Source organism: Chelonoidis abingdonii, chromosome 9 (assembly GCF_003597395.2).
Source record: "Chelonoidis abingdonii isolate Lonesome George chromosome 9, CheloAbing_2.0, whole genome shotgun sequence".
NCBI classification, from domain to species: domain Eukaryota; kingdom Metazoa; phylum Chordata; order Testudines; family Testudinidae; genus Chelonoidis; species Chelonoidis abingdonii.
The window spans coordinates 63,797,936-63,810,436 of record NC_133777.1 but is presented as its reverse complement, the minus strand read 5'-3'; the positions used below and the strand labels follow the sequence as shown (position 1 = coordinate 63,810,436).

At 42.3% G+C, this 12,501-nt stretch overlaps 1 protein-coding gene across 2 annotated transcripts in view; it reads left to right on the top strand.

Moving 5' to 3' along the window:
• The window catches only part of TNFAIP8L3 (TNF alpha induced protein 8 like 3), a 61,049-nt gene extending 56,887 nt beyond the window's left edge, over positions 1-4,162 (top strand). Inside the window, exons 1-2 of one of the 2 annotated variants that reach the window (XM_032778641.2) lie at positions 2,002-2,097; positions 3,581-4,162. In XM_032778641.2, coding sequence (XP_032634532.1) covers positions 3,643-4,143 — 501 coding nt within the window. In that variant the 5' untranslated portion in view covers positions 2,002-2,097; positions 3,581-3,642 and the 3' untranslated portion in view covers positions 4,144-4,162. Of the gene's footprint in view, positions 1-2,001; positions 2,098-3,580 lie in introns of those variants that run through there. The other variant, XM_032778639.2, reaches the window with a different exon arrangement.
• Positions 4,163-12,501: the final 8,339 nt, after the last annotated feature.

Below are 12,501 nucleotides of genomic sequence, written 5' to 3'. Positions count from 1 at the left end.
TTTTATTACTTCAGTTGTGTCATTAATATACATCATCAACTAAATTTTTCAGCTAGCCTTCATTTAGCCTCTAATATTGCATGCTTGTTTTAATGTGTGCAATTGACTGCAGCTACAGAGGTAATGTGCAGCTTATGTATATACGGACCCATCATGAAGCTTGCTCCCTAAAACCCTAATTTACACTTACACACAGGCTTGTGCACACAAAACAGGTTGCACCCACATCACAAAACTGATTCTTTGCAAACAAGGGCCAACCCAATCCAACTTTCATTACTTTTAAGAGGAGCTGGATTGAATCCCAATGAAGGCCAGATCTAAGATGATGGGCTTGTGGGTTCAGATTCTGTGGAGAAAGGGTATCAGAAGGTACCCATGGTGAAGTAATCTGAATAACTGAAATGTACATTTTACCAGTGCTAACCATTGTTTCCTATTGTTCCTTTCTAAAATGTTTCCCCGATTGTTTTAGATTGGTAAAAAGAGGCTGTTTAAAACTAGGAATTTTAGCAATAGCTGCGTGGAATAATCCTTTTTAAAATACCACCCTTAATTCAGTAGTTATCAGATTAAGAGCTGTTCGCACTAATTCATGTCATATTTGATTCAGAATTACTCAATTTGCATTTTGAAACACACACATATACCCCTACCGTGCACACACACAACAAGCCCTGGTTAATTACACCGCTGTATTAGGCAGCCAGCAAAGAAATACAATGCTTGAACATTCAAAGCTTCAACATCATCTATTTTTTAAACTAGCAAAAGAGAGCAAAAGTCACTGAACAGTCAGTTTTGGAATAGTCAGAAAAATATTTCATATGTTTTGGTATCAGATGAGAGGTAGTGAAACAGTTCTTCTGGAAAACAACTCGTTCTAATTCACTGTCATCTCAGAAGCATGTTCTCACTCTATTTTAGTAAGAATCCAAAATATCTGAGATGATGGCCAGGTCACATGTCAGTCATGTTGTGACCAGACAGCCAGAGTAATGCTCCAGACCACTCCAGCAGCAGCCATCAGACTGATTTAGTCTGGGGCAGCTGCTCAAAAGCAGTCAGGCTGTTGTCCCCCAGCTCCACAGAATGATGGGACTTTGAGTAAGTGCAACCCCCGCCAGCCAGCCCTTCTTTACTGGCAGCACTCCTAGCAGCTCCTTTACCAGCTTCTGTGGCTGGGGTTACCCTGGGAACTATTGACAGATAATGTCGTTTAGAGCTGCCGTCAGCCCCATTATTGCAGAAACTCTATGGTTATTCCTCTCCTTTAGGCCTTTCTCCAGTATTGGAATAGGTCTTCAAGGACCAGCCTGGTCTCCTAGAGGGCAGCAGCCTCTGAGAATCTATCAGGTACATCTGCTAGATACCATTATTGACTCACGGCAATAAAGTTCCCTACCAACCATATGTTGGCAACACCACAGCTCGTGCATTGGAGTTTATAGGGCACTACCTGCCCTTACATTTTCTGGAGCAGGAAAGCAAATGGCCCCAAGATAGGGCAGAAGGGGAAGAGGTGTGGGTATTCAGTTTATAGGAATTGCTGCAAGTTTACATAGATTCAAGACTAGTCTCAGTAAATGAGAGCTGTTTCTCTGTAGATTCTACAGGGCGAGGACTAGGCCTTCTCTTGAGTTTGTTCAGCCTTTAGCACATGGGAGGTCCTACCAGAAATTTAGTACTTAGTCCCAACCTCTCAAAGCAGCACTTTCCAGTGTACCGCACACCATGGTGAATGTTGCAATAATACCTTGACTGCTGAGCTACCGACTTGTGAGAGAGATGAAAAAGAAGCCTCATTTCAGCATTGTTTCCCTTTTAATTCTTTTTTTTTAAAAAAAAAAAATCACGGTGTTTGCTTGATATCTTCGTTAGGGGTTGCTATTTTATCCTTTCCAACTCCACAAAATGACCAGGAGTCACAGTAGAGCTTTGTTTGTGCATCAGTGACAGTAGCACCTCACGTATGAAAAGTTTGCCTGTTAATTTAGAGCCAAATCCTGTCCTTGGGCACATCCAACATTCAGATAAGTGAGGGTCCAGCTGGTGTGGAAGGAATCCCTCTTCCTTGGCTATGGAGCTGTTCCACAGGTACTGTTCTACTGGCGTCTCAGGATCTCATGGACTCCATGGGTGCTGCAGCAGAGCGAAGCACTAGCTGTCCAATTCTTTGTGCTATCTCCCCTATTCTGCTTCAGGCTAACACTTCACTGTGTCTTCACTCCCCTCACTTTTGCTCTATCTTATTTATATTTTACACTCTTGGGGATGGGGACAATTTCTGTGTGTTGGTGCAGAGCCTCCATTGAGGCCTCTCCACGCTACTGTCATTCAAACAAACAGCTAGGTAAAGAGAGAGCGAGTGGGTTGGGGGCAGGGTGTGGAGGTGGGATTCTCTTACTAAAAGTGACCATTTTGCTGGCTACCTCTAGGTTCTCTGCTCCCTGACTTGCACCCATTTATCATTCCTTTACTACACAGACCAAATTTCTTACATTCCACGTACAAACACTCCAAGCGTAGTATTATAGAAGCAGCATTCAGCTAGTTGGTTATTTCATACAGTTACTTAATTGCCTTTTATGTTTTCCCTGTAAACTTCCTGCCGCCCCTACCTCCCTGCCCCCTCCCCCAAAAAACCAAATGACAACCACCATTTATGCCAAAACAGGAGTATGTCAAATATTGCAACCATTAGCTCTCGTTCAACAAGGTATTTCACTGGGACTATACATGCTTCAAGTTAAGCACATGCTTTAGTACCTTGCTGAGTGACAGTCCTAGCTTGTGTAAATTAATACACCCATGTGGATGTAAAATCCAAGATGCCCAGGTTTATGATGATTATGTAAAAAACTGCTCAGATATTTTTGTTCTGCAGGCGAAATTCCTACAAAAGCTCAAATTCAAATTGCTCTGTAGAAGTCAGTTTCTCAAATTAGGCACATTGGCAACAAAAGCCAAAAAGGCACCATTATTATAGATTAAAGACACATACATTTATGTTAATGGATCTGTGCAGTCAGCTCTTCTGAACATGCTGCCTAATCATTTCAAGCATGGAGTAATAGTGACACCCAGTGACCAGACCTGTAATTCTTCATGGACCTTGTATTTCTCAACCACATTAAATCTTACAGAGTCTTTGACAAGTAATTTACATTTCTGTGCATGTTGACTCAACAAAAGCTTTCAGCTGAGGAAGCTTTCATTTTAAACCTGTGTCTATTTTAAAACCAAGAATATGCATGGCATTTTAGTGTTTGCAAAGGACAAAGTAATAAAATAAATGTATGTCTTGAATATTCAATTCTACCATCTACAACCACCCCCAGATTTTAGGAATCAAAAACTGGGATATTGACACTTGAGCTTCTGAGGCTATGAGGACTGATGGAAAAACAATACTGAAGACATGACCTATCTCTGGAGTAGCCACTGAACGTGTCAACCATAGGCACCTTAAGTGTGGCTAACAACTAACAGCCTGTATTACATGTTGCTAATTTGCCAATATATGCAAATTATTTCCAAAGTCCAATTAACTTCCTTTTTTTCCCCTCCTCTGCAATAGGTCCTGATTGTTTCAGTTCAAAGAACCTTGCGCTGCAAGCACAGAAAAAGCTCCTGAGTAAAATGGCTACCAAAACTATGGCTAACATGCTCATCGACGACACAAGCAGCGAAATATTTGATGAGTTATATAAAGTAACTAGAGAACATACAAGGAACAAGAAGGAAGCTCACAAAATTATGAAGGACTTGATTAAAGTGGCAATAAAAATTGGGATCCTCTACCGAAACAATCAGTTCAACCAAGAAGAGCTGGAAATCGTAGACAAATTCAGAAAGAAGCTGAATCAGACAGCCATGACAATTGTCAGTTTTTACGAGGTAGAATACACCTTTGATAGAAATGTTCTCGCAGAACTTCTGAACGAATGTAAAGACCTGGTGCACGAACTGGTAGAGCGACACCTGACGCCCAGGTCCCATGCGCGTATCAACCATGTCTTCAATCACTTTGCAGATGTGGAATTCCTCACTGCCCTGTATAGCCTTGATGGGGATTGCCGACCACACCTCAAAAAGATCTGTGATGGAATCAACAAACTACTTGATGAGAAAGTCCTTTGAAATTTTGCCTTTTACAAAAAAACAAAAAACAAAAAAACAAAAAAACCTCATTCCTAGAGCTGCAGCAAACTGGCCATACTTGATGAGTTGTGGCAAAGCTTGTGAGCTTCCTTCCTACCATCCGCCTGCTACACGGACTTCATCAGAAACCAGCATGTGCTCACTTGGCTTATTATGAAGAAAACTTCCCCAGAAAGCTACAAATTGTAATTCTCAGTTCACAGGGATTTCAGCCTTTTCAAAGGAGGGAGCCAAGGGGGGTACTGATGTTTATTATTCAGAACAAGATCACAGCACATCATTACCTCAGTATATGTTGGGGTCTTGTTGTGTGAAAATGAACCTAAACTCGTATATCTTTTTCTTATTCCTAAGAAAGATCTCAGAGGCTTAGATGGAAAGTGGGGTTCTGATGGGCACAAGTTCTCTCCTTTAGTGTCAGCAGCCAATAGGAGAGCACATCTCCAATTTTGCAGGTGATTAAGACCATACTGGAGAGCAGAACTTAATAAAAGGGGGAGAAGTGAGAGGAGTAGAGAAGCTTCTTTAAGAAGCATGTTCCCACTAGAGATTTTTGCTTTGCATCTAAGAATAGAAGTGAGAAACTTGTGATTGTGATTCTGGAAAAACAGCTCAGAGACTTTAAAGTCAAACATAATGAAGAAACTAAATCATGAAGTACAACATTGGCTTCAATAATAACCTGGTTCCCACAGGCTCAAGCACACCGTGACATCAAATAGGCTTAGATTAGAGGGCCATGCTACTTTCTCTGCAATTACTGTTTTCAGTGCCAGAGCATAAGTTTCCTGCTGAAGAACACCATGATACAGATGCTGAACACCTGAGAGGAATAGTGATACGGATCAATGAAGCCATCATCTGTCCCTTCCTTCTCCACTGAAACACCCTTTCCACTTGCAAATAGCAAAAGCTCTCAAAAGACAATATTCAATGTATGGAACAACTTTTCAGCCATGGCTTAGCGTACGTCCATTGTAATTAGTTGTGTTTACAGTCAAATAGTGAAATGTGGGGAACAGGGGCCAAGCTGCTTTTTCACAGTGCCATCTATGTGTAGAATATCCACACCTCTGTAACTAGGGCTTGTTAACATGGGAAACTTAGGAGCAACATCAAGGACCTATTGCATCTTATTCTATACACATTTAAAAAAAAAAAAAGGAACACACTCCAACACCTATTACAGAACAAGGATCAACTAAAGAACTTGCAGAAAAGTTACGGTGGTTGCAACAGGCCAACTGTCCTGGCAAAAGTCCGGATTTTATGATCCCCAGTCCAGAGCATCACAAAAGAAAGCAGCATGATATAGTGCTTAAAACAACCAATTCAAGCTCTGCCACTGACTTTTGTAATCTTTGACAAGTCACTTAGCTTCTCTGTGTCCCAATCTGCAAAATTTCCCTATGTAAATTGCTCTGAAATTATTGGATTTAAAAAAAACACTAGGTAAGAGTTTAGCATTGCTATTAGGAAACTAAGACTGAGGAAATCCTGATACCAAACGAAATGCTGGCAGAGAATTATATTGCTCATTATTGAACTGAGGTGACTTCTCTTTTAGAGGCAGAGGGGAAATGCATTACCAGTTCATTTGAAAGCCAACTTCATTGTGGAAAAATCCTCCAAAAGTCAAATTAATTTCAACCTTTACATTGCACTCATTAATCTTTGTGCACTGTGTGTGTAGAACAGGGCACTGCAGAAAGCGTAAGGCTCTATGGTAGAACATTTTCATACCTCAAGGCCTCATAGAAGCAAGACATTCACTGAAATATGCCAGGGCAAAAAGTGGAATTTCAAAAACATCTAGGAACTGTGGGGAGGGGGGAGGAGCACAAATTTTTGTTTTGAGTCAATCCAAATGTTTCATTTCAATAATTTTGACACTTAAAAGAAAAAGCCTTTTTGAGGCTCATTAACTTAAATTTTCCAAAACAAAAAGTAGTTTTGAACCAGCTAAATCAGAATTTTTCACTTCAAATATTTTTCTCAACATTTTTTCAAGGTGGGAAATGCATTGAATTTGACCCTGTTTTGTGAAACTTTGTTTTGGCAAATCAGCATTTTCTATAGTTCAAGCATTTTAGCTCCTTATAACTAGTGGACGTAGACATCTATCACTAAGTGTGCAATCACATATCCTCCAACAGCAGGGATATAGTTAGCCAAAATATCCATTAAGTTATACAGGGCTAGATCATGGAGTCATCAAGTCTTACCAGCTAAAACTGGCAGAGTTCATTTCCCCATCTGTGCTGCCTTGATTGCATGGCCTAGTATGCTGAGGTCCGGGTGGAGCCACAGAGGCTGCTCTGTGACCCATGCTATGGCCTTAGGAAAAGAATAATTTGTGCAGAGTAAGAGGGCATCTTATGTTCCTGTATTTCCCTGGACAAGTGTATGCTGCAGGTCAAGATTTGGCCCTTAGAACATGGTACTTGGGAGGGAATCCACTAGAAAGAAAATCTACAACGGTATCAAATGTTATTGTGTCTTGATGCACTAACCTTTCCCTGTTTTGAAATTCTGTTAATTTTATAGTGACTCACCCTTGGCTTGCAGACACAGCAGATTTAGAATACATTTAAAACTCTCCTCCCACCATTGGGTTCATCCACTCCCACAGCTCTGAAGATACTTTGGTTTGAGACTGTACCGCCTTTTAGATGATATGCGAATCACAGATAGCCTTGCAGACAACACAGATGTCAAATACTGTACCAAAGGGTGTATTACAATAATTAAATGCATATTTTTAAAACTCATGAAAAATTATGTATTTGAAAGCTATTTCTTTACCTAAGCAATGCTTACAGAGCAGATCACTGATCTCATCAGTATTAGAGAGTTGTTTTCACATGTAAACATTCAAAACACTATAGTGTAACAGACTTCAGAACATTTTCTTATACTTCTGTCTTTTTTCCTCCCTAGAAAACAATTGTGTCATATCCAGTGCAATAACAATCCCATGTTTCCTTTATAGTGCAACTATCCTTAGGTAGCTGGATGCCCAGCTACCCTATTCGTATACTATCGGGGTACAGTTTCACATGAGCAATCAGAAATGTTCTTATTTCTCATCTTTGAAGAGTGTATTTCAAATGCACAGGAAAACAAGCCATCTAAAATGGCAGCACCATAGGCTGCTTGTATTGGGGCGATTTTCTACCCATTTCCCTTGAATCCATGAAACTTCTGTTCAGTAACAACTAACGTGGACTGCCCTTCTGTGGCATAACACAGAGACAAAATCTGGGCAGAAGGACTTGCAAGATTTGCCTTGTATGGTAAAAAATGTAGGCATTCACCAGAACCATATTTAATAATCTACACTTACATGCAGTATTGGCCAAAATCTATCCCAGAGCACTGCTTATGAAACTGATGGGCTGTGGGTGTGTTTGAGTATATAATACATCCAACTCACATATCAAATTTCAGGGGGCAGGGGGGAAAAGAGTTTTTATTTTGTTTTGGAGCAAGCTAAGTGCATTTAAAACAAACAAACAAAGCCAGAATAAAGCCACCATTCGAAAAGGAGGACAGTTGAAAGAAAAATGATACTCTGTATGTGGTTTCTTTTTGTGTGTTGCACATATCAGTATTCAGACTCTGGTATTTTAGAAAACAGCCAAATGTATATCATTTTATTTATTAATTTTAGTAGCCTTAAAGTGGAGGAAAAATGTTTTCAAGTATTTGATACTTGTATACCCTGTATATTCATTGTTTACTTTTATACTGGTGGCTTGGTATGTAATAATATGTTTAAGTCACCCATCAAGTATATGATGTATTATCATAATATTTATGGATTAAATGATTTGTGATTACTGTATTTTTGGTTTCCTTTCAGTTTTCATTTTGCTCCTTGTGATGGGTTGCTCTACTCACCACTAGGATGGTGTCTCCTGACCATTCTGGGAATTAGCTTTGCAGGATCAATGCTCCTTCCCGCAGTGGCATGGCATCTCTCCATCCTTCTCTCTCGGTCCATAATCCCTCTCTCAGTCCAGGAGCTGCCTCTGTGTGACTCGGGCCTTGGCCAGGTCATTACATACATTTTTCCTTTTGGGGTATCAAAGTCTCTCTCCACACTAGCAGTCTCAGGCAGCCTTCCCATTCTCTCCCCCTGGTGCCACTCCCACAGTGACTGGCAGGGGAACTGAGGCCTACCCTCTACTCCAGATTCTAGCTCAGGGAACTTCTAGTCAACAGCCAAGATCTGTTCCCTCCTGAACTTTCCTGCCTTTCCCTGAGCCCTTTCCTTCCTTCCGGCAGTCCCCACTCTCAGGGTTTGTCAACCTCTTCCTCCCATCCAGGAAATAACCAGTGGTTCTGGAACATTTTTAATAGTGGGCGTGCTGAAAACCAGTCCCCTTACCCCCTGAGCTGAGGCCAGGACCCCAGGTGTGCAGGGGCAGCAACTAGCACCCCTACTTCCCCTACCTATGGAAGTAAGTGTGAGCTACCTGCCTCTGCAGCTTCCAAACACTCCTACCTTCTCCCAGGGCATCACCACAGATTTTCCCTCTACTTCCAATTTCCTGTCCTTACAAACCCAGCCCAGCTCCTTCCTCCGCAGCTGGGCTCCCTCAGTCAGGGGATTACTTGGCCACCTGATTCCACTCAGCTGTGGTCAGTCAGGTTCATTAGCCTCCTTCTCAGTCTGCATTAACCCTTTCAGGGCAAGTGTGGTGTGAACAAGCCCATCGACTGTATAATTATCAAACAAAGTTCATAGGCGAATTCAGAACTTTTAGTATCAGTTGTTTCTTTAGATCAAACAATGATTATTAAATCATGCAGGGGGGGATGGATAGCTCAGTGGTTTGAGAATTGGCCTGCTAAATGCAGGGTTGTGAGCTCAATCCTTGAGGGGGCCATTTAGGGACATGGGGATTCATCCTACTTTGAGCAAGGGGCTGGACTAGATGACCTCTTGAGGTCCCTTTCAACCCTATATTCTATCAGCTTTAAGTGTCTATGCAAGTGCAACCAATACCACCATGCATAGGAATTTCAGCACACAGTATATACCAATATAAAACATATTCAAAAACTACATTAAAAGAACATTAGTAGGGTTCCAAAGTCAAAAGTGAGGAAATGCCAGAATTAAGGCTGTCTGCACCTTAATTTGGCCCCATTGTGCATATGAATTAGAATAACTCTAATTACATGATCATACACTGTTTTTTCCCCCCACAGGACCCTTGCCTCACTCAATGCACAGGATGGACAGTGATCACATAACAAGCGGCTATTCAGTGTTTTGTTTTCTTCACCATGATTCAGTGTGGCCACAAGCCTTAGTTACTATACACTATTCAAACATTGTTCTGCAGGCAGAATTGGTAGTTTCCTCACAGGGTTTTCTGTGGCACTCTATTGTTCCTGAGTACTTCACAAACATTCATGAATTGATTTTCACAACATCCCTGTGAGAAGAGTATTTCACAGAGGTGGACTAGCTCCTCCTGCTGGACACTTGCCTCACTGCTGTGAGGGGATCCAAATGCTGAGTCCCATATGCCCAGAGCTGATACCAGGCAGAGTTTAGGCTCTGTTCCTGGCTTCTAGGCTTTCACTCCACAAGCAGATGACATGGCTGGTGCCCCTCTTTGCAGTGAGGACCCTGCAGTACAATTGCCTAGGCCCTGAAACTAGTGCTGTCTTTCCCACACTTCCCCGCAGCTCTTGCACGTTCCCCAGAATTCCACCTAAAATGTTGACATTTTTAGGGATACGTGTGGGCCAATAGCCTTTGCAGAGGATTTTAAAACACCATTGCTCTTTATTTAATAGCACAAGTGTGGAAAATCAGACTCCCCTCTGGCGCATCCCCCTCAGGGCTAGGTATGGCATGAGCAGGGAGAACAAACACCATCCAGAGTGGGGGGCTGACTTACCCAGGCCAGAGGGGGAAGCTCTGAACCAAAGCTGAGGAGGTGCCTTTCCACACATCGTTCTGGACTCCCCGTCCCAGTCTTCCCCCAGCCCTAGTATCCATACCTAGTCTCTTTGCTAGGGCGGGGGGCACAAGTGGAGCAATTTGCCCTGGGCCCACAGGAGCTCCGCGAACCCTGGCCCAGCAGCAGTCTGGGTTTTCTGCAGCATTTCAGCGGTGGGGGGCCCTTCGGTGCTGCCGAAGACACAGAGTGACTGAAGGGTCCCCCGCCGCTGAAATGCCGCCAAAGACCCGGGCCGCCGCTGGGTGAATACAAGTGCCGCAGCTCCCCTGGTTTGCCCCAGGCCCCCTGAATCCTCTGGGCAGCCCTGCTCTTTGCCCAGCTAGTCCCAGTTGCCTCGGCTCGTTGGCCAATCTCTCTCACCTGCCACTTCAGCCTCCAGTGCCCCTTTCTCACATTTCCTGTCCCCACTGACTGAGTCCCAATCTCCCTCCCCAGGCTCCTTGTCCAATCTCAGTGTCCCAGCCCTAGTTTTTTGTTAAAGTTCTCCCCATGCATTCCAGCCCTGTGTCCTCTCCACCACTGGTTCTCCTTCCCAGTCTCCCCTTTGACTCCTAATCTGACAGTCTTCCCTCCATTCAGTGACTCCCAGTCCCCTCACCCCACACACTTCCCTCCCCAGCTTCCATTCCCCTTGCCCAGCCAGTCCCCATCCCCCCAGCTCCGTTTCCCCCTTACCCCAACACCTACTTTTCCTCTCCCCCTCTATGCCTGCTTCCAGTCCCGGCTTCCATTTCCCCCTCCCCTCTCAAAGTTCTGACTCTCATCCCCTCCACATTCACAGCACACTGCTTAGGCCAATCAGGTGGTCACTGAGATATGCTCTCAGTTTAATTGCACAGATTAGGTACAGCTGAAAGTAGCTCAGAACTACAATTGCAAGGAAAGTCCTGCTCAGCTCCAGGCTTGAGTATGCTCAGTGTGGACAGAATCTTTGGGAAATTTAGCTGCTAAAATTTAAGGGGCATGTGCAAACAGCAATATTTCCAAGCCTTACAATTTGGCCAAATTTGGGCAAACTTTTTTTTGGAGGGGTGGCAAAAGGCACATTCCTGACACAGTCAGGCATCCTGCCAAATTTCAAGTTCCCACTCCAACAAAAGGGGGCACTAGAGCATTTCAAAGAAAAGGTTTGTCAGTATTTTTTTTTAACATGGACAAAACATGGAATTTTTCCCTAGTCTCATTCTCTGAATTGTTTTGGCTGAAATTTTCCAAAGCTTTCGGCCTTAGGTAGACTCAGCATGGAAAATTTCAGCCTAAATGATTAAAGTTCGTCAAAGTTATGAGCAACTAAAAGGAAGTGTCACACACCGTTTACCAGTCCTGCTTATAATAAACCACTGCTTTCAAACTGGTATATAAGGCAGAAGATTAGACACAATATTCTTCACTTCATTCTTGTTTACATTAAAACTTGTGTCAAATATTTTCTGTATGTAATAGATTCAGAACATCCTGAGAAGGTGGCTAGTGGCATTCATAATGCAGTCTGTCTATTAAACAATATGAAGCACAATAAATAGTAATGAATAGATGCTGTCTTACTTATTGCAAATATGTTGTAGAATATGGTGTATGAGCAACTGGGATTCAATGAAATTGGAAGCTACAGTACAAGAGTCTCATATCAGCAATAATATTGCAAAAGAAAGACTTACAATAGATGGTAGAACTAGGTTTATTTCCCCTCCCATATGTAGAATGTTAGATAAGTAACAGTGTCAAAGAGAGGGAGAGACACACATTGAGCAAGGATTTCAAGTTGTTTTATGCCAGAAAGAGATCAGTCAGCTGATAGGCGTCAATACAGCAGGTTTAAACACAGGTGTCTAAAAAATGGGTGTCTCAAGCATTTGCAAGGAAAGTATCAATGTAATATCTGGGTACTAAATACAACCACCAAAATGACTATTGTCCATTAAACAGATCAATTCTCTGCTCCTATCCAAATTATGGGATGAGCAAAGATAGAGACTTATGGGAAGGGATATAATGTAATTGCAATAGGGCAGTTTGAATCTATATTTAGAAATACAATAGATATGATGGGTATTCCTATTCAGATGTCTCATTAAAATATTTCCAGACTATCTGAGAAAAAAATAACAACTAAAAAAGATAAAATGTGTATTGAGAGTGCAAAAGCAGGACTGCAAATGCAGCCAGAAGGAACAGGATTTTTTCCCCCAACAGCCTCTTCTCTAACCAAGTAGCAACTATCAGCATCAAAAGAAGGATGAATTACTACACAGTGGCAAGTATGCAAAAATAGAAGTTTTAGGGCAGGTCTACACTTAAAACACTGCAGAGGCACCACTGTAGCACTTTAGTGAAGACACTACTAGGTCGACAG